The sequence below is a fragment of the Dromiciops gliroides genome, chromosome 2 (assembly GCF_019393635.1).
Source record: "Dromiciops gliroides isolate mDroGli1 chromosome 2, mDroGli1.pri, whole genome shotgun sequence".
Taxonomy (NCBI): domain Eukaryota; kingdom Metazoa; phylum Chordata; class Mammalia; order Microbiotheria; family Microbiotheriidae; genus Dromiciops; species Dromiciops gliroides.
The window spans coordinates 395,013,021-395,036,941 of NC_057862.1; the positions used below are offsets into that span (position 1 = coordinate 395,013,021).

Genomic DNA, 23,921 nt, shown 5'->3' on the forward strand with positions numbered 1-23,921 from the left:
TAGGTCTTTCAAAGTTGTTTTCCTTCACAATATTGTGGTATATAAATTGTTCTCCTGATTCTGATTACTTACATCAATTCATACAAATCTTCTCAGGTTTCTCAGAATCTGTCCCTTTGGTCATTTCTTACATGCAATAATAGTCCATTACATTCACATGCCATGATTTATTCACCCATTCTTCATTTCATAGGCACTCACTTTGTTTCTAGTTCTTTGCTACAATAAAAACTGCTGATATAAACATATATATAAACATATATATATATACATATATATAAATACATATGGATCTTTCCCCTGTCTTTAATCTCTTTGGAGGTATGTGCCTAGCAGTTCTATCACTGGGTCAAAAGGAATGCACAGCTTAGTAACTTTTGGGGAGTAGTTCCAAATTGTTTTCCAAGATAATTGAACCATTTCACAACTCCACTAACAATACATTAATGTACTCATCCTACCACAGCCCATCTAAAAATTGTCATTGCTAACCATTCACCAATCGATAAAATGGTCAAAGGATATGAACAGATAGTTTTCAGAAGAATAAATAAAAGCTATCTATAGTCATATGAAAAATGCTCTAAATAACTATTTTTTTGTGGGGCAATGAGGGTTAAGTGACTTGCCCAGGGTCACACAGCTTACTAGCTGTCAAGTGTCAAGTGTCTGAGGCCAGATTTGAACTCAGATCTTCCTGAATCCAGGGTCGGTGCTTTATCCACTGTGCCACCTAGCTGTCCCTTCTAAATCATTATTGATTAGAGAAATGCAACTGTGAGGTACCACCTCACATGTATCAGATTGGCTAATATTTTAGGAAAGGAAAATTACAAATGTTGGAGGGGATGTGGGAAAAATTGGGATAGTAATACACTGTTGGTAGACCTGATTCAACCACTTTGGAGAATAATTTGAAACTCTGTCCCAAAAGCTATAAAATTGTGCATATCCTTTGATCCAGCAATAGCACTACTAGGTTTGCATCCCAAAGAGATTAAAAAAAAAAAGGAAAAGAACTTATATGTAGCAAAATATTTATGGCAGCTCTCTTAGTGGTGGTAAAAAATTAGAAATTGAGAGGCTACCCATCAACTGGGGAATGGGTAAACAAGTTGTAGTATATGATTATGATAGAATTCTATTATGCTAAAAGAAACGACAAGCAGGATGCTTACAGAAAAATCTGGAAATATTTTCATGAACTGATGCAAAGGGAAGTAGGCAGAAGCAGAAGAACAGTGTACATGGTAACAACAATATTGTAACAATGGTCAACTGTAAAAGAATTAGTTACTCTGACCAATACAAAGATCCAAGACAATTTCAAAGGATTTATGATGAAAAATGCTATCCATATCCAGAGAAAGAACTGATAAATTGAGTGCATATTGAAGCATATTTTCTTTCACTTTCTTTTTCTTGTTTTTTTTGGCAATATGGCTAATATGGAAATATATTTTGCATGACTTCACATGTATTGTAAGTATCATATAGTTTGCCTTCTCAATGAATGGGGGAAAGGAGGGAGTAAGGGAGAAAATTTGAAACTCAAAATTTTAAAATATGAATGTTAAAAATAAATAAAAAACTTGTTTACTTTCTCTTTTCTTTTATTATGACTTCAGTAGTTGATTATAAGATAGTCCAAAAAATTCACCTGGGAGCCCCACCAACCATTCTAGGCCAACCTCTGATCTACCACTCAACACAGTGTTTGGCACATAACCAGCAACTTAATAAATACTGATTGATTGGTTGATCTTCCTACCTATGTGACCATGGCTTAGTCACTCTCCTTCTCTGGGTCTCAGTCTTCTCATCTGTAGAGTACAGATAATAATAAACTCCCTACCTCATATGATTGATGAGAACAAAGCCCTTTGTAAACTCTAAAGCAACATAGGAATGTGGGCTATAAAGAGATTCTAATTCCTATTCCTTATAGGCAGTTTGGTGTAGTGGATAGAGCCTGCTGGGATTGTAGTAAAAAAATTTGGATTCAGATCCTTCCTCTGATACTTATAAACACTGCAAACCAACGCTAGTCATTCTATCTTCATGTGTTTCAGGCAGTTCCTTAGAAATTATTAGACAACTAAGTAATAGTCTACTAAATTGTGGGCTGGTTGGTGGAAGGAGTTTACATACCAGGAGTTCCTTATCCTGACACAGATTCTTCCTGTACTTTTGTTAGGACCCTTACAGTTATGAAATTCTATCTCTCTACAATGTTCTGTGCTATTAATGAAAGAAGTACTGCTTCGTGGGGTGGGAGGTCTAGTAGGTCCAGGGTTCAACTCTCTGTGTGACCTTGAGCAAGTCACTTTTTCAGTGGGCCTTGGTTCCCTCCTCTGTAAAGTAAGGGAGTCAGATCTGTATAGTATCTTCCAGTTCTAACATTCTGTTCTAGAGGAATTTCCAGGCCTGATATTCCATTTCCTAAAGCCTCTTCCAGGCTAACATTCCATATTCTAAGGCCCCATCCAGCTCTGATATTCTAAGCTCTGGGGCTCTACCCAACTCTGACATTCTGTTTCCTATGGCCTCTTTCAGGCCTGACATTCTATATTCTAAGGACTCTCCAAATCTCTGACATTCTACGGCTCAAGTATTTTACCATTGTGAAGCATTGGTAAGTATCCTTTGTTTACTTAGCAGTGACTTGAGTTTGCAGACCATCAGAAGGCATCTTGGAAACCATCTGGTCCAACTATAGAAAGAGGCAGAAAAAAGGAGAAGCCAAGGGCTAGGCTGCCAGAGGTCAACCTAGTTTAGAGTCTAAAAAAAAATCTCTGTGTAAATCATTTCCCTCCTGCAGCTGCTCTATCTACAGACAGAAACCAGGGCAAGTTTTTCAACTCTTCCTTGTTCATCATAGCAGGGGAGCTTATGCCCAGCCTCAGAGGCAGATCCAAACCCAGGCCTCAAAGAATCACCAAATCCTTCTCTCCTTAAGGGGCTTAATATTAACACGGACAAAATCTCTGAGACAGAACAGACAAGGCCTGCCATAGAAGCAAAGAGTCTCAGGTTCATGTTGGGCTCTCAGAATTAGAGTGTAATAAATGATTATAAATTAGATATTCATTATAATTAGAGTGTTATAAAGCATATTAGAGCTCAGAATGTGGGAGCTGGAAGGGACATTAGAGCATTGGACTAAGAATGTGGGATTCTAAAATGGCCTAATCCAAATGAATCCATTTGACAAACAACAACAACAACAACAAAGCCCAGAGTGGGTACCTCCCCCCAAACATCAGATCTTAGATTTAGATCTGGGAGGGACATTGGAGGCCCTCCAGTCCAATCCCTTCATTTTTGCAAATGAAGACCATGGCCTAGAGGATTTAAATAGCTAAAATGACTTGCCCCAGGTCACCCTGATGGTAAATGGCCCAGCTGAGATTAAAATCTAGCCCCCTTTCCATTGTGCCATACTGCGCCCTGGAAGCTGAGTCTCCTAATTCCTCAACCAAAGCTCTTGTCAATACACCACAACCACCTCTAAAATAGAATGGCAAATCTCACCCCTCTCCTTCCCTGCCCTCCCTTCCCCAAACTAATCTCCCTTGGATTATTTTCTTTCTCAGATACTACAGAAATAGAGCAGCCCTTGAGCTCTGTGACAGCGACCATTGGAGGTTCAGCAATACTGCCTTGTAAAGTGAAAAATGTACTCCCCCCTGGGCCAGTGAAGTGGTTCAAGGGGACTGGGCCTAATAAGCAGATCATCTTCTGTGACAAAGACATCTACCCCCGGGTCCAGAAGGTGAACAACACAAACCATATCTTCGACATCCGCATAAGCAACATCACTAGCCAGGATGAAGGCATCTACTACTGTGTCAAGTTCAAGAAAAACCCTGAAAGTGAGCACAGCTCTGGGGGTGGCACCCGCCTCATTTTAGGTGAGTACAAACCAGAGAAAGGCAAAGGCATACAGGGGAAAGATCACCAGATGTGGACTAGGAGAGCCAACATCCCAAACCTAGCTCTGCTATTTCCTACCTGTATGACCTCAGGAAAGGGTGAGGGGGTAGGGAACACACATCTAAGAAGGGCCTACTATGTGCTGGACAACGTGCTAAGTGATTTATAAATATTTTCTCAATGGATTCCCAGATACATACTATTATTACCCTCATGTTAGAGATGAGGAAACTGAGGCAGACAGAGAGAGATTAAGTAATTTACCAGGGTCAAACAAGTGGGATTTGAATTTAGGTCCTTCTGGCTCGTGACCCATTACTTTATCCGCTGTGTCACCTAGGTGGTGTAGTAGATAAAGAGTATTGTAAATGGAGTCAAGAAAACCTGAATTCAAATTCTGCTTCTGAGACTTATTAGCTATGTGACCCTGAGTAAGTCACTCTACTTGCATGTGCTTCAGGTAATTCTCTATGACTTATCAGACTAGTAAATCTTAGTCTACCAAGTTAAGAGCTGGCTGGGGGATGGAGTTCACACACCATGGATTCCCCATCCTGACACAGGTCCTTCCTGTATTCTTGTTAGGACCCTTTCAGTACTGAAGTTCTGTGACTCTAAGATACTTAATCCTTTCTGGGCCTCAGTTTGCTGATCTGCAAAATAAAGAGGTACACTAGATCACCTCTAAGATCCCCTACAACTCTGAATCTTATGGTCTCCTATGATCTATGAGTTCTCATGTTCCACAGGCTCCAGATCCCAACTTAACTTCCTGGGGATTCTTCCTCTTGTTATGACTCAATCAATCAGCAAGCATTTATGAAGCACTTACTGTATGCAAAGCATGCAGTACGCACTGGGGAGACTTTGAAAGGCAAAAACACTACAGCATACAAACAATTATCTAAAAACAAGGTCTATACATACAAACATAAATGGGAAGTAGACCCAGAAAGAAGGCATGAGCAGTGGGATGACAGTGAAAAGTCTTCTGAAGAGGGTGGGATTTGAGCTGAGTCTTCAAGGAAGCCATGTATGGTTCTTCTAGGAAGCACTCTGCTTTTTGTATTATTCATTCTTGGTGGGGGGGTAGTTGGTTTCCCACCCTCTCTGGCAAAGAGTTCTTCTAGATATTTCTTGCTGTCTCTTTAGCTCCTTGGCTGTCACTTCTGGATCCTGGGGAAAGGTCAATGAATCATAGAAGCTAAGAGTTGCAAGACACCTTAAAGATCAAACCCTAATCTAATAGATAAATGGCCTCTTCACCAATGCCTAACAAATGGTCATTAGCCCTTTACTTTTTTAATACCTACTTTTTGTTTTTGCATCATTTCCCTTCCCCCTCCCAAAGAACTGCTCTTTATAATAATAAAGAAGAAGAATCAAACATAGCAGTGTCCCATACCTATAGACCTCAACCTCTACAAAGCACAAAGTTACCTTCTCATGTGTCTTCTTTGGGACCAATCTTGGTCATTATGATTCAGTTTTGAGGGTTTTGTTGCTCTTGTTCTTTCTATTTATATTATTGTAATTATTGTATAAATAGTTTTCCCAGCTCTTCTTCCTTCATCACTTCATGTAGCTGTTCCTGTGCTTTTCTGGGGCTATCATAGTCATCATTTATTACAGCACAGACATATTCCATTATATTTGTGTACCACAATTCAGTTTTCCAGAGTTCTTCACTACTCTGCAAATGACCATTATGTTTTCAACCACATCATCTTGCCTCTTTGGCAATGACACTAATTTGGAATTCTAGATAATTACAGTGGCTAGTCTCCCAGAAAGAAGATAGCAGAGATAGGATTCAAACTTGGGTTCTTCCTGAAAAGATTTACTTACTGATGCAAAATGAAGTAAGCAGAAGCAGGAGAACATTGCACACAGTAACAGCAATATTGTCAGTGATTTAGCTATTCTCAGCAATACAATGATCCAAGACAATTCCAAAGGACTTATGATGGAAATGCTATTTGCCTCCAGAGAAGAATCTTTAGAGTCTGAATGCAGATTGAAACATATTGTTTTTTATTTTATTTTTTTCATGTTTCTTTTTTTCTTTTGGTCTATTTCTTCTTTCATAATCTAATATGGGAATATGTTTTGCATGATTGCACATATATAGCCTATATCAAATTGCTTATTGTCTTCGGGAAGGGAGAGGTGAGGGAAGAAGGAAGTAAGTTTGGAACTCAAAATTTTAAAAAATGAATATTAAAAATTGTTTTTACATGTTATTGGGGAAAATGTATTTTTTTTAATTTTTTTTTAGTGAGGCAATTGGGGTTAAGTGACTTGCCCAGGGTCACACAGCTAGTAAGTGTTAAGTGTCTGAGGCTGGATTTGAACTCAGGTACTCCTGACTCCAGGGCCGGTGCTCTATCCACTGCACCACCTAGCTGCCCCAAAAATGTATTTTTTAAAAAAGTAGATGCAGACTTAGGTCCCTGGTTCCATTGAGCAATGGACTTAAAAAAAGAAAGACTAAAATTTGAATTCTCCCTCCAACCTTTATTAGCTGTGTAAAATTGGGCAAGTTACTTTTTTGAGCCTCAGTCTACTCATCTATACAATGAGTACGACTTCCAGTGCCAATACAGTGGAATAAGAAAGGAACCCCCTGGAGTCCTCCCAAATTCTGCTCCAAACAATTTGAAAACCACCACAGAACTAATGTAGGAGCAGAGAAGCAGCATACCACCACAGGAGAAAAGATCTGTCTCACTGGAGTGGGAGGGAAGCAAAGTCCTAGAGCAGTAGCAGTCAGCCTCACAACAGAGCTCCAAGCTCAGGAGCAATCCACCAGCAAGGCCCTGCCATCCTTCAGGCCATCACCCTGGAGGCAAGCCAGGAATCTGTGCAGCACAAGAAGGCCCCACTTCAACACCACCATCCCCAGCACAGGCCACCAGCAAAATCTCATTCCCATTGCTGACCAGTAGTGAGACCCCACCCCTGGGGCTGACCAACAGTGAGACCATGCCCTAGGGTCCAGGAAGAATAAAAATCCCTCTCTCAGAGCCAACCACCAGAGAGGTCCTGTTTCCACAGCAACCCAGCAGTAAGGCCCTGCCCCAGAGCAGGCCAGCAGTAAAATCTTATACCCAAGGGAGATCAACAGAGAGCATCCCCAGGACAAGCCAGCAGGGAGGCTCTGAGGCCCAGTGAAAACCAGTAGCAAGACCCTTGAGCACTGGGACAGTACAGGAACAGAGCCCAACTCTCACATAAAAATACCAAGTCACATTATAAGCAGAAAAATGAGCAAACAAACAAACACAAAGAACTTAACTGTAGAAAGTTACTCTGGTGACAGGAAGGATTGAGGCACAAACAGAAGAAAACAACAGTGTTGGCTACATATGAAGCCTCAAAGAAAAATGTAATTTGGCCTCAGGTCCAAAAAAGAGTTGCTGGAGTAGCTTAAAAATGTCTTTAAAAAGCAAATTAGAATTATTGTGCTATAATAAATGACAAGGAAGATGATTTCAGAAAGGCCTGGAAAAACATGTGTGAACTGATGTATAGTGAAGTGAGCAGAACCAAAAGAACATTGTACACAGAGATAGCAATATTGTTTGGTGAAGAACTGTGAATGACTTAACTATTCTCAGAAATACAATGATCCAAGACAATCCCAAAGGACTAATGATGAAACATACTATCCACCTCCAAAGGGAGAACTGATATTGATTGAACATAGACTGAAGCATGCTAGTTTTCACATTCTTTCATTTTTTCTTTTATTCATTTTCTTGTACAAAATGACATGGTAATATTTTACATAATTGTACACGTATAACCCATATCTGATTGCTTACCACCTCAGGGAGGGGGAGGGAAGGGAGGAAAGGTGGGGTAAAATTTGGAACTCAAAACTATAAATAAAAATGTTTATTATTTTAAAAAATAAAGTGAAGGAGTTGGGGGGAAAGCAAATTAGAGAAGTAGAAGAAAAATTGGGGAAAGAAATGAGAGTAATACAAGAGAATCATGAAAAAAGTCAACAACATGGGAAAAGATATACAAAAATTCACTGAAGAAAATAATTCTTTAAAAATTAGATTGGACAAGTAATGATTCCATGAGACATCAAGATATGATAAAAAAAATCAAAAGAAGAAAATAATAGAAGAAAATATGAAATTTATCATTGGAAAAACAACTGATCTTCAAAATAGATTGAGGAGAGATCATTTAATAACCAATTTAATAATAATAATTGGACAACCTGAAAGCTATGATAAAATAAAAAGGCCTAGACAACATCTTTCAAAAAATTATCAAGGACAATTTCCCTGAACCAGAGGGTAAAATAGAAATTGAAAGAATTCACTGAGCACCACCTAAAAGAGATCCCAAAATGAAAACTCCTTGGAATATCATATTCAAATTCCAGTGTTTTCAGGTCAATGAGAAAGTACTGCAAGCAGCCAAAAAGAAACAATTCAAATATCATGGAGCTACAATCAGGATTATACGGGATTTGGCAACTTTCACATTAAAGAACCAGAGATCTTGGACCATGATATTCCAGAAGGTAAAGGAATTAGCATTGCAACCAAGAATAACATACCCAGAAAAACTGAGTATAATTCTCCGGGGTGGGGAGAGGACTATGGATATTTAATAAAATAGAGGACTTTCAAACATTCCTAATTAAAAGAACAGAGCTGAATAAAAAAAATGATCTCCAAATACAAGACTCAAGGGAAAAATAAAAAAGTAAAAAGAAACTAGAAGAAACATAAATGATACAATAAAGTTAAACTGTTTGTATTCCTATTTGACAAGATAATATTTGTAACATAAGAACTTTCTTACTATAATGGCAAAAAGAAGGAGTAAATGTGGACAGAGAGTATGGATATAAGGTGATTTTGATGGGATGATATCCCCCCAAAAGAAATAAAATAAAGGGGTAAGAAAGAATATTGCACTGGGAGAAGAAGGAAGGGGAAGATAGAATAGGGTAAATTATCTCATATAAAAGAGGAATGAAAGAAGTATTATAATGGAGAGGTAGTTGGGGATGGGTGGTCAAAGCTTGAACCTTACTTTCATCAGAATTGGCTCAAAGAGGAATTAATATACACACTCAGTTGGACACAGAAATCTATCTTATCCTATAAGGAAGTAAAAAGGGATAGGGATAAGAGAAGGGGGGTTACTGATTTTAAAAAAGGAGGGCAGATTGGGAGAGATAGTGATCAGAAGTAAAACACTTGTGAGGAGGAACAGGGTGAAGATAAGAGAGAGAGAGAAGAATAAACAAGGGAAAAATAGAATGAAGGGAAATACACAGTTATCATAACTATAAATGTGAATGGAATAAACTCACCCATAAAACAGAAGCAAAGAGCATAATGGATTAAAAACCAGAATCCTACAATATGTTATTTATAAGAAATACATCTGAAGCACAGAAACACAGAGTAAAGGTAAGGGACTAGATCAGAATCTATTATGTTTCAGCTGAAGCAAAAAAAGTAGGGGTAGCAATCATGATCTCAGACAAAGCAAAAGTAAAAATAGATCTAATTAAAAGAGATAAGGAAGGAAAGTATATCTTTCTGAAAGGTAGCACAGACAATGAATATCCATACTAAACATAAATGCACCAAATGGTACAGCATCTAAATTATTGAAGGAGAAGTTGAATGAGTCACAGGAGGAAATAGACAATCAAACTATATTAGTGGGGGACCTCAACTTTCCCCTCAGAACTAGATAAATTTAACCAAAAATAAACAAGAAAGAAGTTGAAGAGGTGAATGTAATTCTGGAGAAGTCAGATATGATAGATCTATGGAGGAAATTCAATGGGAATAGAAAGTACATGCAGTACTTGGCACCTACACAAAAATTGACCATGTATTGGGGCATAAAATCTCACAAACAAATGCAGAAAAGCAGAAATAGTAAATGCATCCTTTTTAGATCTTAATGAAATAAAAAATTACATTCAATAATGGGCAATGGAAATAAGGATTAAAAATTAATCGGAAACTGAATAAGCTAATCCTAAAAAAATAGCTGTCAAAGAACAAATCATAGAAACAATTGATAATTTCATTAAAGAAAATGACAATGAGATAACATAACAAAATTTATGGGGTGCAGCCAAAGCTATACTTAGAGAAAATTTTATATGTCTAATTGCTTACATCAATAGAGAAAGAGCAGATCAATGGATTGGACATACAACTAAAAAAAAAAACTAGAAAAAAAATAAATCCCCAATCAAACACCAAATTGGAAATCCTGAAAATCAAAGAAGAGATTATTAAAATTGAACATAAGAGAACCATTGAACTAATAAATAAAACTAGAAGCTGGTTTTATGAAAAAAACAATAAAATAGACAAACCATTGGTTAATTTAATTTTTAATTTATTGTTTTTTGGTGGGGTAATTGAGAGTTAAGTGACTTGCCCAGGGTCACATAGCTAGTAAGTGTCAAGTGTCTGAGACTAGATTTGAACTCAGTGCCTCCTGAAGCCAGGGCCAGTGCTTTATCCACTGTGCCACCTAGCTGCCCAATTAATTTTATTTTTAAAAAGGAAAAAAGAAAACCAAATTACTAGTTTCAAAAATTAAAGAGGTAAATTCACCACAAATGAAGAAGAAATTAAAACAGTTATTAGGAGCTATTTTGTCCAATTATATTCCAACAAATTTGACAATCTAAATGAAATGGATGCATATCTACAAAAATAGAAATTACCCAGATTAACAAAAGAAGAAATAGAATACTTAAAAAACCCAATCTTAGAAAAGAAAAATCAAATGAGATATCAATGAATTTCCTAAGAAAAAATTCCCAGGGCCAGATGCATTCACAAGCAAATTCTACCAAACATTTAAAGAACAATTAATCTATATAACACTATCTAAACTATTTGGAAAATTAGGTAAAGAAGGAGTTCTATCAAATTCCTTTTATGACACAAATATGGTGCTGATACCTAAACCAGGAAGAGCAAAAACAGGGAAAGAAAATTATAGACCAGTTCCCCTAATGAACATAGATGCAAAGATTTTAAATAAAAGACTGCCAAGGAGAGTATAGCAATATATCACCAAGATCATACACGATAACCAGGTGGAATTTATACCAGAAATGCAGGACAGGTTTGCTATTAGGAAAACTATCAACATAATTGACCTTATTAATAACAATACCAACAGAAATCATATGATTATCTCAACAGATGCAGGAAAAAGCCTTTGACAATATATGGCACCTATTCTTATTAAAAAAAATGAGAAAGCATGGGAATAAATGGATCTTACCTTAAAATGGTAAGTAATATTGTCTAAAACCATCAGCATGCATTATCTGTAATGGGGATAAGCTAGAGGCTTTCCCAATACAATTAGGGGTAAAGTAAGGAAGCCCATTATCAATCCTCTTATTCAATATCGTATTGGAAATGTTAGCTGTAGCAATAAGAGAAGAAAAAGAATTTGAAGGAATTAGAATAGGCAATGAGGAAACAAAACTATCACTCTTTGCAGATGATATGATGTTGTATTTTAAGAATCCTAAAGAATCAACTAAAAAAACTAGTTGAAATAATTAACAACTTTAGCAAAGTTGCAGAATACAAAACAGAATACAAAGTTGCAAAATACAGACAAATCATCAGCACTTCTATACATTACCAACAAAGTCCAGCAGCAAGAGATAGAGAAATTCCATTTTAAATAATTGTAGATATATAAAATACTTGGCAGTCTACATGCCAAGACAAACCCGGGAACTATATGAACACAGTTACAAAACATTTTTCACACAAAGTCAGATCTAAACAATTGGAAAAAAATATTAATTTCTCATTGGTAGACCAAGCCAATATAATAAAAATGCCAATTCTCCCTAAATTAATTTACTTATTTAGTGCTGTACCAATCAAGCTACCAAAAATTATTTTATACAGCTAGAAAAAATAAAAACAATATTCATTTGGAAGAGAAAAAGGTCAAGAATATCAAGGGCTGATAAAAAAAATGAAGGATGGTGGTCTAGCCATACCAGATATCAAACTGAATTATAAAGTAGTAATTATGAAAACAATCTGGTACTGCCTAAGAAATAGAGTGGTGGATCAATGGAATAGATTAGGTACACAATATATTATAGTAAATGACAATAGTAATCTAATAAATGATAAACCCAAAGATCCAAGCTTTTGGCACAAAAATTGCTGGGAAACTAGAAAACAGTATGGCAGAAACTAGGTCTACACCAGCATCTTACACCATATATCAAAGTAAGGTCAAAATGGGTGCATGATTTACACAAAAAGGGTAATACCATGAACAAATTCAGAGAGCTTGGAATAGTTTATCTGTCACTTCTATGGATGAGGGAAGAATTTAGGATCAAACAAGATGTAGAGCATGTTATAAAAATGTAAAACATAATTTTGATTATAGAAATTTTAAAAGATTTTGCAAAAACAAAATCAATGCATCCAAAATTAAAAGGAAAGCAGAAGGGGAAGCTAGGTGGTGCAGTGGATAAAGCACTGGCCCTGGATTCAGGAGTACCTGAGTTCAAATCCAGCCTCAGACACTTGACACTAGCTGTGTGACCCTGGGCAAGTCACTTAACCCCCATTGCCCCACCAAAAAAAAAAATTTTTAAAGGAAAGCAGAAAACTGGGGGAGGGTATTTACAACAAGTATTTCACTATATATATATATATATATATATATATATATATATATATATATGCGTGTGTGTGTATGTATATATACACTATAAAGGCCTCATTTCTCAACTATATAGAGAACTGAGTAAAATTTATAAGAATACAAGTCATCCCCTCAATTGAGAAATGATCAAAGGATATGAACAGGCAGTTTCCAGATGAAGAAATCAAAGCTATCTATTACCATATGAAAAAATGCTCTAAATCCCTATTGATTAGAGAAATTGTGATTGAAATTAGAGACATGCAAATTAAAACAACTCTAAGGTATCACCTCACACCTATCAGATTGGCTAATATGACAAAAAAGGAAAATGATAAATGTTGGAGAAGATATGGGAAAATTGAAACAATAATGCATTATTGGTGGAGTTGTGAACTGATCCAACCATTCTGGAGAACAATTTGGAACTATGCCCATACCTTTGATCTAACAATACTACCTATAGTTCTGTATCCCAAAGAGATCAAAAGGAGGGAGGGAAAGACCCACATGTACAAAAATATTTATAGCAGCTCTTTTTTGTGGTGGCCAAGAATTGAAAATTGAGGGGATGCCCATCAACTGGGAAATGGCTGAACAAACTGTGGTATATGATTGTGATGGAAGGAGGGCTAGAATTTGGAACTCAAAACTTTAAAAGAAATGTTAAAAATTGTTTTAACATTTAATTGTGGGGAAAATAAATGAGGGGGTTAAGACTTAATGGCCTTTGAGGGTCTTTTCAGCTCTAGATTAATGGTCCTATGAATCGCTCTGATTATTCAGAAGTTATTCCTCATGTTTAGCCCAAATCTACTTCAAATTTTTCTCAATTGGTCCTAATCCTCCCCTCTGTTATCAAATAGAATAAGTCTGTTCCCTCTGGGTAATGACAGCCCTTCAGATATCTAAAAATAATGATATTGTCTCCTCCCCCACCTGTCTCCTTTTTTTTTTACAGCTAAACACCTCCTTCCTCCATTTATTTGTTCCTTCCTTCCTTCCTTCCTTCCTTCCTTCCTTCCTTCCTTCCTTCATTTGTTTGTTTATTTTGACAGCTCTTCAAATAGCCTTTCTCAAGGCCTTTCAGTAGCCTGTAGTTACCCTTCTCTGGACATGTCTCAACTTGTGAATCTCCTTTCAGAAATTTGGTGCCCAAAATTAAAGACAAAACCTCAGATCTCTTCTGAATGAGCCTGTTACCTCCCTACCCCTAAATACCAGACTATTCAAACAGATTGACCTGATGATTTTCCCCTGTTCATGACATCCCATTTCTGACCTCTAGATCTTTGTATAGGCTAGAACATTCCTGGAACACACTCCCTTCTTACCACTACTTCATGGAATCCATAGATTCCTTCAAAGCTCAACTCAAGGGCTACCTCCTCTAGGAAGCTTGTTCTGAACTTTCTATTTGCTATTGTTCTCCCCTTGAAATGACTTTAAATGTATTTTGCATTAATGTTCTACATAAATGTTGTTGTTGCTTCCTCTACTAGAATTTAGGCTTCTTAAAAGTAGGGACTGTTTTGGTTTTAATCTTTGTATTCTGAGATAAGTGTCTGACATAGGATAGGCACTTAGTGAATGAATGAATGCATGCATTCATATTCATGCAGCCTAAAATGGAATTGGGTCTGGGTTTCCAAAAGTACCCATTGAAAATACACTTTATCTCATTTCTTCATTTCTCACCAGGCTGCATTAGGATTTACCACCCCAAACACACACACACACACACACACACACACACACACACACACACACACACACACCCTTTTCAGCTTCTTTTTATGTGTGAAGACCACACATAGAATCATTAGAATGTAATATCCTTGAGGGCAGGGGCTGCCTTTCTTTCTTTTTTTTTTTCTTTTCTTTTTTTTTTTTTGGCAGGGCAATGAGGGTTAAGTGACTTGCCCCAGGATCACACAGCTAGTAAGTGTCAAGTGTCTGAGGCTAGATTTGAACTCAGGTCCTTCTGGGGCCAGTGCTTTTTCCACTGTGCCACCTAGCTGCTCCCAGAGACTGTCTTTCTTTTTTGCTTATACTTGCTTCTGCAGTGCTTACCACAGTGTCAAGCACATAGTAGGCACTTAATAAATGCTTAGTGACTGACTGTTTCCTGCCTCCTCTTGCAGTATGTAAGAATTTATTGTGACTCGGGACCCCATATTTGGCTAAAATTAGAAAGCCTCAGGCGCACCCCACATGGAAACCCCATGCCCCAGCTGGCCTTGGGCGCAGCCCCTAGGGGTGCCAGCAAATTGGCTTGGGGTGTGTGGGTGATCAGCCCAGGTTTCCTGTGAGAGAAGGGTTTTTCATTCTGGGGGGGTAGAGAGAGAGAGAGGGTGGATGTGGAGAGCAAGGGACCAAGGAGACAGGGGGCGTAAGTGATCCAGGAGACGGGAGGAGACGAGAAGAGAGAGAGAGAGAGAAGGAGGGAGGGAGGGAGTTCAAGGCGGCAGGCAAGAAAGTTAAAGGCAGACAGGTCGTATGTCCTACTTGTCTTTGTTCTTATTTCTAAATTGGTTCTCATCAACAAACCCTGTTTTTTTTGCTTATCTGAAAGGAAGCTTTTTCATTTCTTATCAGTCTGTGAGAAACAGTTGGGGAGGGGGCAGTGTGGAAGAGAGGAGGCTAGCCTCTCAATTAACTCTTCCCTTATTAAATTTGGCCCTTACAGATTGGCGAGAAAGCCAAGAGTTACAAGTACGAAGGCACATAGGTGCCACGGTTGGATCCCTGTCCCTCATCCTCATTCTCTCAGTCCTCTGCTGCTACTTCATGAGACGAAAAGGTGACAACTGATTTTCTAGGGTCCCAGAAGGTTCGATGTTGGGGATGAAACATTGTGAGTTGAGGTAGAGGTGAGGGGGAGAGCGCAGCACTGCTGGCCACGGGGCAACTCCTCTCACCTGTGCAGTTCCACCAACTTTGGGGGGGTGGAAGGACCAAACCTGGGGTTCTGTCTGTGCAGGGAGCTCTAAGGCGGGGCTTTCCTCTACCAAGGAGGAGCGACTCCTTCTCTGAAACTTACAGCCCTGGGGCCTAGGTTGCCTGTCCAGGGTCACACAGCTGGGATGTGGCAGACACAGGAGACCCATCCGGGTCTTCCTAATGCTGAAGACAACTTTATCCATTATGACACCTGAACACCATCATCTCATCGTGGTGCAGTGGAAGGGGCCAAATTTGGAGTCAGTAGATGTGGATTTGGAGGGAGGGAGGGAAAACTGGAACTCAAAATCTTGTAAAAATGATTGCAAACATCGTCTTTACTTATAATTGGGGGAAAACACTATTAAAAAAAAAGACAATGTGGGTTCAAAGCCCAGCTCTGCCACTTACTTGAACCTTGAACAATCTCTTTACCTCTCTACACCTTTAGTCCCTCATCTATAAAATGGGAGGGTTGGGAGCAGCTAGGTGGCGCAGTGGATAAAACACTGGCCCTGGATTCAGGAGTACCTGAGTTCAAATCCGTCCTCAGACACTTGACACTTACTAGCTGTGTGACCCTGGGCAAGTCACTTAACCCCCATAGCCCTGCAAAAAAAAAAAAAATGGGAGGGTTGAGCTAAACAACCTTAAAGGTTCCTTCCTGCTCTAAAGCTATGCTCTCATCTGAGCCTCACAAAGGCAGAAGCTCACCCACCACAGCCCTGTGAGATGAGAATTGTGCAAAGATGATTATTCCCATTTTACAGGTGCTAAAAGTGAGGCCTCTTGACAGGTTGCCTTGAACACAATCTTCTAGATAGTAAGTGTCCAAGATTGGATTTGAACCTGGATCTTTTTGACTCTGAAGTTGCCAGCACTCTATCTACTCTGCCACGCTGGGTCTAGATAAAGAACAAAATGTTACCTAGAACATAGAATGTCAGGTTGAAGGGACACAACATAAAATGGAAGAACTGGAAGCAGTCTTTATAGATCATTCAGTCAAATTCCCTCATTTTACAAAAAAAAAGGCCGGGGGGGCGGGGCGGAGGGAAGCTAAGGCCTCCCTACCTGCCCTAAAATTGAACCCCAAGTGCTTTTGATTCCCATCAATAGGGCTCTTTCTTTTCTTCTACATGTTGCCTCTCTAAAGGAAGGCACGTGTCTATGAAGCAGTTGAATGGCACAGTAGATAGACCTCTGAACTTGGAGTCATGAAGACCTGAGTTCAAATTCAGCAACAGACACTTACTAGGCTGTGTGACCTTGGGCAAGTCACTTAACACCTCTTGGCCTCCTAAAATGAGGATAAAAAACCACCTACTTCCCAGGGTATGTTGTGAGGATCAAATGAAATAGTACTTATCAAGTGCTTTGCAAACCTTAAGGTGCTATTATCATGTGGGAGTTTGGGGAAAACCCCATTGTGTGTTCTTCCTTAGTTTCCTACTTCTGGAATGTATCAGCATCTAAGAGTAGCTCTGAAGTGGAAAAGCAGTTGTGGAGAGTAGCATGGCCTAGGGATGGTTGGGAAGAATGTGTGTGTCGTGTAAAGAAACCAGTAAGTCTTTATTATAGTCAGAGAGCTGGCCCCAGTTCTAGATGTGGGGGATTACTAGATGAATATATAACATTGTCTCTTTTCCTTTTCTCCATCTAGGTTCACATCCGTGTTTGACCAGGTTTGTAGTCCTAGATGCTAGATGCTGCCCCACCTCAAAAGGGAGTTTCCTTCCTCTTTCACATGCCTGCCTTCTTCCCAGGAGAAAGTTCCTACCACTGGGCCCAGATAATTTCCCAATACAATACATTTCCTCAAATCCTTAACCCAAGGCCTCAACACCCTGAGCCTGGGCACGTGCTCCTCCAGACTCTGTCCTCAAAAGGTCCAACACTGCCTGCAAAGGGGAATTCATGCCTTATCACTGTGTCTCCCCAATCTCAAGAAAAAGGATGAAGCTTTCCCCTTTTACTCAAGCCATGGAAGGAGGTCATCTGTCCCTGGGAACAAAAGAGCAAAGACACAAAACATCCCCACTTTAAAATAGGCAACATTCTGAGATGAAAGAACATGACAAATTACAAAGAATTACACTGGGCATTAGAAAGCACATATTCTAATCACTTAGTCACTGGCTGGTTATGTGATCCTGACCCTTCTCTGAGCCTCAGTTTCCTCCTCTGTAAAATTAGAGTACTGTCCTTGATGGGACCTTCCAACTCTGACATTCTATATCCTGTGCCTAAAGTTTGATAGCCAATGTGTATTTTCTAACCTTTTGTGTGGTGATAATTATGTCCTGCAACCTAGAGAAATTAAGTGACATCTCCAAGCTACCAGAGCAAGTCAGTGGCAGAGTTGGGACTAGAATCCAGGTCTCCTGACTCTGGGGCTCTTGTCACTGTATTTTACTGCTTCATGTACCACAAGTTGGTGCAATAACCTTCCCTGGTACCCCCTCAAGTGTGGCAGGTCAGAAAAACTAATTTTATTTTGAATTTGGTTGCATCTTGTTACTTCTCTCCTTTAGGTCAAAAGACTCAAAGAAGAACCAGCCACAAAGAGAGGTAAGGACTTGACTGGGATGCCCCATGAAAGGTGTGAAAAGTCAGTCACTAAGCAACTATTGAGAACATGCTTTGAACATAGCCCTGTGATGAGTATTCTTAGGTGAGAGGATAGAGAGGAACTAGGAGACATGGCCTCTCCCCTCAAGGAGTTTCAAGTCCAATAGGAAGAAAGAGAGGAACATATATACATACCCATCTGGTAATGTTTGGAATATTTATTAAGCAACAGGTTCCAGAAGTTATGGAATTTAACTCAAGATGGAACTAAAGGGAAATAAGGTATAATCAGGGAAATTTTCCTGGAGGAGGCAGGATTTCAGAGAGGAAAAATACAATTAGGCTAAAGAAACATGTTCTTGAGTCTACTACGAAGAAGAATGTGTCATAGAGCAATGACTAAATTAAATTAAAATGCCATAGACCAGAATGTCACAGCTTGGAGGGACATTAGAACACCAACTATCAGGGCTAAAAGGGGCCTTAGTGATCACTTAGTCCATCTACCTAATTTTTCAGATGAAAGAATTAAGTCCCAGGAAGAAATGACTTGCCCAAGGCTCTACTGCCAACTAGATGAAATCTATAGCCCCTTCTAGCCCTGCTTCTAGGAGTGTATGATATTACCTGAATACCCAGTGAGTATGTATGTATGTATGTATGTATGCGTGCATACATGTATCATATACCTATATGTGTGTGCATACACATATAACTATGTATATACATTCATGTATATACATGCATAGAAGCAATGGGCACATGTGTATATAGAAACATATATGTGTATGTGTACACATATACGTGCATATATATGTCCTTCCCCACAAGTCTATCTCCTGATCTATCTATATCCTTCCCCTCAAAAACCCACGGCCTCCAGAAACCCTTCCTTGAAAAAAATAATAGTTCACATTTAAGAGTTCATTGATTCTGTTTGGGTCTTGATACTGCATGACCACTCAGCTGTTCAAATGGACTTGACTCTTCAGTACTTAGTAACCTCCCATAGTATATAGTTGTCAATCATACTGAGAATTTCAAGCACTGGATAGGAAGTCAGGAAACCTGGGTTCAAATCTGGGTCCTGCTACCCACTCACTGAATGACTTTAGTTAAGTCCCTCCCCTCTCTGTAAAATGAAAGTATTGAATGAGATGGTCCCTAAAGTCCCTTCCAGACATGGTCTTCTATATGTTTGAGCCCTAAATGCTCTAATCCTGTAAGACACAGGAGCAGCTACTAAAGATTTACAGACACGCCCTTTCCCCAGCTCAGTCCATTGACTAAGATGGGACTTTCCTCCCAATTGCTTTAGTGTCTTCAGACACGGTGGGGGGAGGGGGATGCAATGCTCCCTGGAGGATAGAAGGGAAGGGGGGAGGGGGAGTGGCAGCTCTGTTGGTAAGTGCCTTCCCCATTTCTTCCTCTGGACTGAAGGTACCATGGTGACGGGTGCCATGGAAACTGGCAAGCTGGAGGGAGACCAGGACATCCCACAGTGACAATCAGCAGCCCACGTGCAATGGTGCTGACCTCCCAGGGGTCCTGCCCAGAGCCCTAGGGCCTGCTCAGGGCCCAGACCCATCGTTGTTCCTATAGACCTTGCCTAACAGGGGTCCTTTGACAACTGATCACATTTATTTATCACTGGTCAGACTCAGCCATGAGTGTAGCAAAGGGAAAAATCTTCTCTGGGAAGCCTACAGAGTTGGGAGCTAAAAGATTAAAGGAATCACAGAATGCTAAAAGTGGGATGGCCTGTAGGGCATAAAATATCAGAGTCAGAGGTAACCTTGTTGTTTTGTCAATTAGTCCTATCAGATTCTTTGTGACCCCATCTGGGATTTTCTTGGCAAAGATACTAGAATGGTTTGCTATTTCCTTCTCCAGCTCATTTGAAAGATGACAAAAATGAGACAGAGTTAAGTGACTTGCCCAGGGTCACACAGCTTATAAGTGTTTGAGGCCAGATTTGAACTCAGGTCCCACACTCTATGCACTGTGTCACCAAGCTGCCCTTAGAGGTAACTTTAAAGACTATCTAGTATAACTCTCCCTTTATTTCTATCTATCTATTCATTTATTTATTCATTCATTCATTCATTCACTCATTTATTTATTTGTTCTTTTGTTCACTTATTTGTTTGCTTGCTTACTTGCTTATTTATTTATTCATTTATTCATTCATTTACTTATTTATTCATTTATCGATTTATTTGTTTATTTTTGTAGGTGAGGAAATTAGGTTCTAGAGAGGGAAAGTGACTGTCTAAGTTCACTCTGTGTAGCAGTGGCAGAGTCAGGATTTGAACCCAGATCTCCACATTTCATTGCACTCTAACAAGGGGCCCTATATGCCCCTTCCTCTCTTTCTTCCGCCTTCTTCTGTTTCCTTGGGCAGCTTGTTTAATTCCTTGGGCAGCTTATGTCCCCACTTAGTTCCCTTCAGGGCAGAGTCCAGATGGAAATAGAGCCAACACCAGTGACCCTAGTTGTCCCCAATGACCTCAGTTAACACCCAGCAGGAATCCACAAGAATCTAATGTTCCTCTGCCCCAGGAGAGCCCCACATGGCAGGACTGATGAGTAAATTCAGCCGAGAGGCCTCAAAAGTCACCCACCCTGGCCTCTGTATCAATAAAACTCATGGATTCTCTGATTCAGTGCCAGGATACCACCCGTGGCTACAGAGAAATCTGGCTCCTTCCACTGAAGTGGAGGCTTTCATGTTATTTTCACTGACACCCCTCAGTAACCTCAATAGGATCTTCGACTAGTCTTCTGGACCGCCTAGTCTGTGTAGAAATGGCTTTTACACAGTCGCTACCATTAGGCTCTGAAAGCCTGGAGCATCATAGATCATAGGATTTAGAACAGGAAGGGACCTTAGGTCACCTAATTCCACTGTCTCATTTTCCAAAGGAAGAAACTGAAGCTGGGCAAGAAGAAAGCCCTCTATCTTTGGGCATTGGAAGAGATAGTCTCAACCTAGAGAGCAGGTGGCAGGTGAGCTCTTAAAGTCCTTTATGACCCGGCCCCTACTTTTCCTTTCAGTCTCAATAGAAGCAACTCTCTGGCCTACATTCCTGGGCCAGCCAGACTCGCTTTCTTGTGGTGCTCCATCTCTACTTCTGTGCCTTTGAACTGTCCATCTCCCATGGCTGGAATGCACAACCCACCATCCTTCACCTTTCCTAGCTTTAAGAGAGCCTGCTCAAGCCCCACCTTCTACACTGATCCCCCTAATGACCTTGAATTTATTTTGCATTTATCATGTTTATGTGTGTGTGATGATACATTTATTTATATGTTGTTTTCCCTAACAGAATGTAAGCATGTTGAGGGCAGGGGCTGCTTCTTTTTAGTCTTTATAATTCTAGCATCTAGCACTGAGCTTGGAACAAAACAAGCCCTTAACAATAGCTTATTGATTGGTTATATGGTGCCTCAAAGAGCAAATATTAATTCATCCTTAGTGAATATTAATTAATTAATCTTTAGAAGGGGAGCATGGACCCTGTCATGACCCTCATTCCACAGAATGAGAGCCTAGAGAAGTTGTGACTTGGGACCCTGGGCAAAGCAGTCTACTTCCACGGGCCTCAATTTCTTCATCTGTACAAAACTGGGGGTTGGACAATGTGACTTCTAAGGTCCTTTCCAGCTCTGATTCTTATGATCTGTGATATTAGGTGATGAGTAAGTGCCACAATAAGGTAGAGTCAGGGTCCTACCCATAGCTTTCCTAAGGACCAGACAGGAACTTGCCCTAGGGTTTAGCACTTTGACATCGGGTGAAGGGGGCCCTAGTAGTTTGTGTTTTATAGTTAGAAGTAGAAAAGTCTGGGTCCCTGACACTGATGGGATGGTGGGGGGAAGGGAAGGAGGGGGTCAAGAAGAAGGGGTTGAGAAGGAGAAGTTGCAAGAGGAAGATGTGACTTGGCAAAAGGAGTGGAGGAGATTCAAGGGACTTCCAGGTCATCCATGATCCTCTGGCTGGCAGGAGGAGGGGCTAAGAGACCATACATGGCTTCATAAGTATCCTTGTACAAATGCAAATGTTGGAACAAAAAGAGTCAGGGAAAGAGGCAGTTTTCTTTTGTGATTCTTCTGAAACTAGGAATTCTTTTGCTCTTCTTCCCACCCTGGCCCACAGACTCATAGGACATAAAACCTAGACTGCCCAGAGCCAGAAGAGATCCAACACAGTGACAAAGTAGAAAGAACACTGACTTTAGAGTTAATGGACCTGGGTTCAAATCCTACCATTGACACTTAATATCCATGTGATCTTGGACAAGTCTTTTAAACTCTCTAGGTTGAGGCCATCACTTCCAATGCCCAAGGCCATCAAATGAGGCAGCCCTGGGAGGAAGGAATCATGTTTTGTTGTAATATATAGTTACATACCTTATCCTCCCCTCCCCCAAACCTCCTTACCAAAGCCTTTTTTCTTTACTTTTCCAGCCAAAAGGGAACAATGAGATTGTATATGCTGATCTCCAACCCATTGGGAAAGTTCATCCGTCTATGAGCCCCACCCAGGTGAAGACTCCCCATTCTGAGTATGCCACCATTCATGTCCAGTAATCAGGCAGAAGCAGCTCCAAGGAGGATGGCAGGACCAATTTCCAGGGAATTCTCAGGACTCTCCAGTTCCAGTCAAAAAGAGGGAAGCTCTTTAAGGGACCTGGAAATAAAGCCATGGGGTTCAATGAGTCAGAAGACACTCATTGGAACAGGAGAACCTATGTATGAGGCCCAGGTCTGACAGTTACTGTAGCTATGTAGTATTAGGAAAATCCCTTCTGTTCTCTGGTCCTAATTTCTTCATCTATAAAATGGGAATAATAACCCCTCTACTTGTTACCTTACAAAACTCAAATGAGATAACAGAAGTAAAACCCTTTATGACTCTAAACCCTATATCAATATTGGCTTCCCCTTCTGGAAAGAAAATGTATTAATGTTGACCTAAGAGCAGCTCTTCAACTTCCAGCAGGCATTGAATCGGATGCACCACTAATTCAGTTGGATCTCCTCAGAACTTTTGGCCTTGGTTGAGAACAGTGGTGTCTAGCTCACCCCTAATCCATAATCAGCAGGGATCCTGAGTCCTATTGACTTAGTTTTAAGATAGAATATTATCTTTGTTTTATTGTCTTTTCATTTACTTTGTTAAATATTTCACAATTACATTTTTCATCTGGTTCAGGCCATATTTGGGAGGTGACACCTCCAGCTCAGGACCCTAAAAGGACACCAAAAACTCACTAGAGTTTTTTATTCTAGGAAGAGAAATATATGATGGAGATAATCAAAATAGAGACAATGGGGGAATTCTTAACGCAATAATGAATTTGCCAGTCTAGCACCAAGTTGAACTATTTGAGCACAAGTGATCCATGAGCTGATGGGGAATCATTAGACAATATACAAAACTATCAATAATAAATTCTACGTGGTAATGACTGAGTCCTTAGCAATCCTAAATATATAAAACACACCAGAGACAGCCTGGCATAACAGATAGAGAGCTGGCTTCAGAGTCGGAAAGGCCTGGGTTCAAGTCCCATCTCTACCACAGACTGGATGTGTGTCCCTGGTCAGCTCATCTAACCTCAGAGTACCCCTGGGCAATTCTCTAAAACTATTAGCAGCAAGTTTTCATCTGTGTTGGTCACAAGGACAGAATCCTATGGCCCCATTAAAAAAATGAATGAATAAAGCACACAAGGACCAGCACCAGGTTACCTTTC

At 39.8% G+C, this 23,921-nt stretch overlaps 1 protein-coding gene across 3 annotated transcripts in view; it reads left to right on the plus strand.

The window, feature by feature from the left end:
• LOC122739708 (tyrosine-protein phosphatase non-receptor type substrate 1-like) overlaps nucleotides 1-23,083 on the plus strand; it is a 28,487-nt gene extending 5,404 nt beyond the window's left edge. For 2 of the 3 annotated variants that reach the window (XM_043981361.1, XM_043981362.1), the window contains exons 2-7: nucleotides 3,597-3,914; nucleotides 15,335-15,448; nucleotides 17,252-17,273; nucleotides 18,123-18,159; nucleotides 21,085-21,168; nucleotides 22,630-23,083. In XM_043981361.1, the coding sequence (XP_043837296.1) occupies nucleotides 3,597-3,914; nucleotides 15,335-15,448; nucleotides 17,252-17,273; nucleotides 18,123-18,159; nucleotides 21,085-21,168; nucleotides 22,630-22,752 (698 nt within the window). In that variant the 3' untranslated portion in view covers nucleotides 22,753-23,083. The remainder of the gene's footprint in view (nucleotides 1-3,596; nucleotides 3,915-15,334; nucleotides 15,449-17,251; nucleotides 17,274-18,122; nucleotides 18,160-21,084; nucleotides 21,169-22,629) is intronic. The other variant, XM_043981363.1, reaches the window with a different exon arrangement.
• The last annotated feature ends 838 nt before the right edge of the window (nucleotides 23,084-23,921 follow it).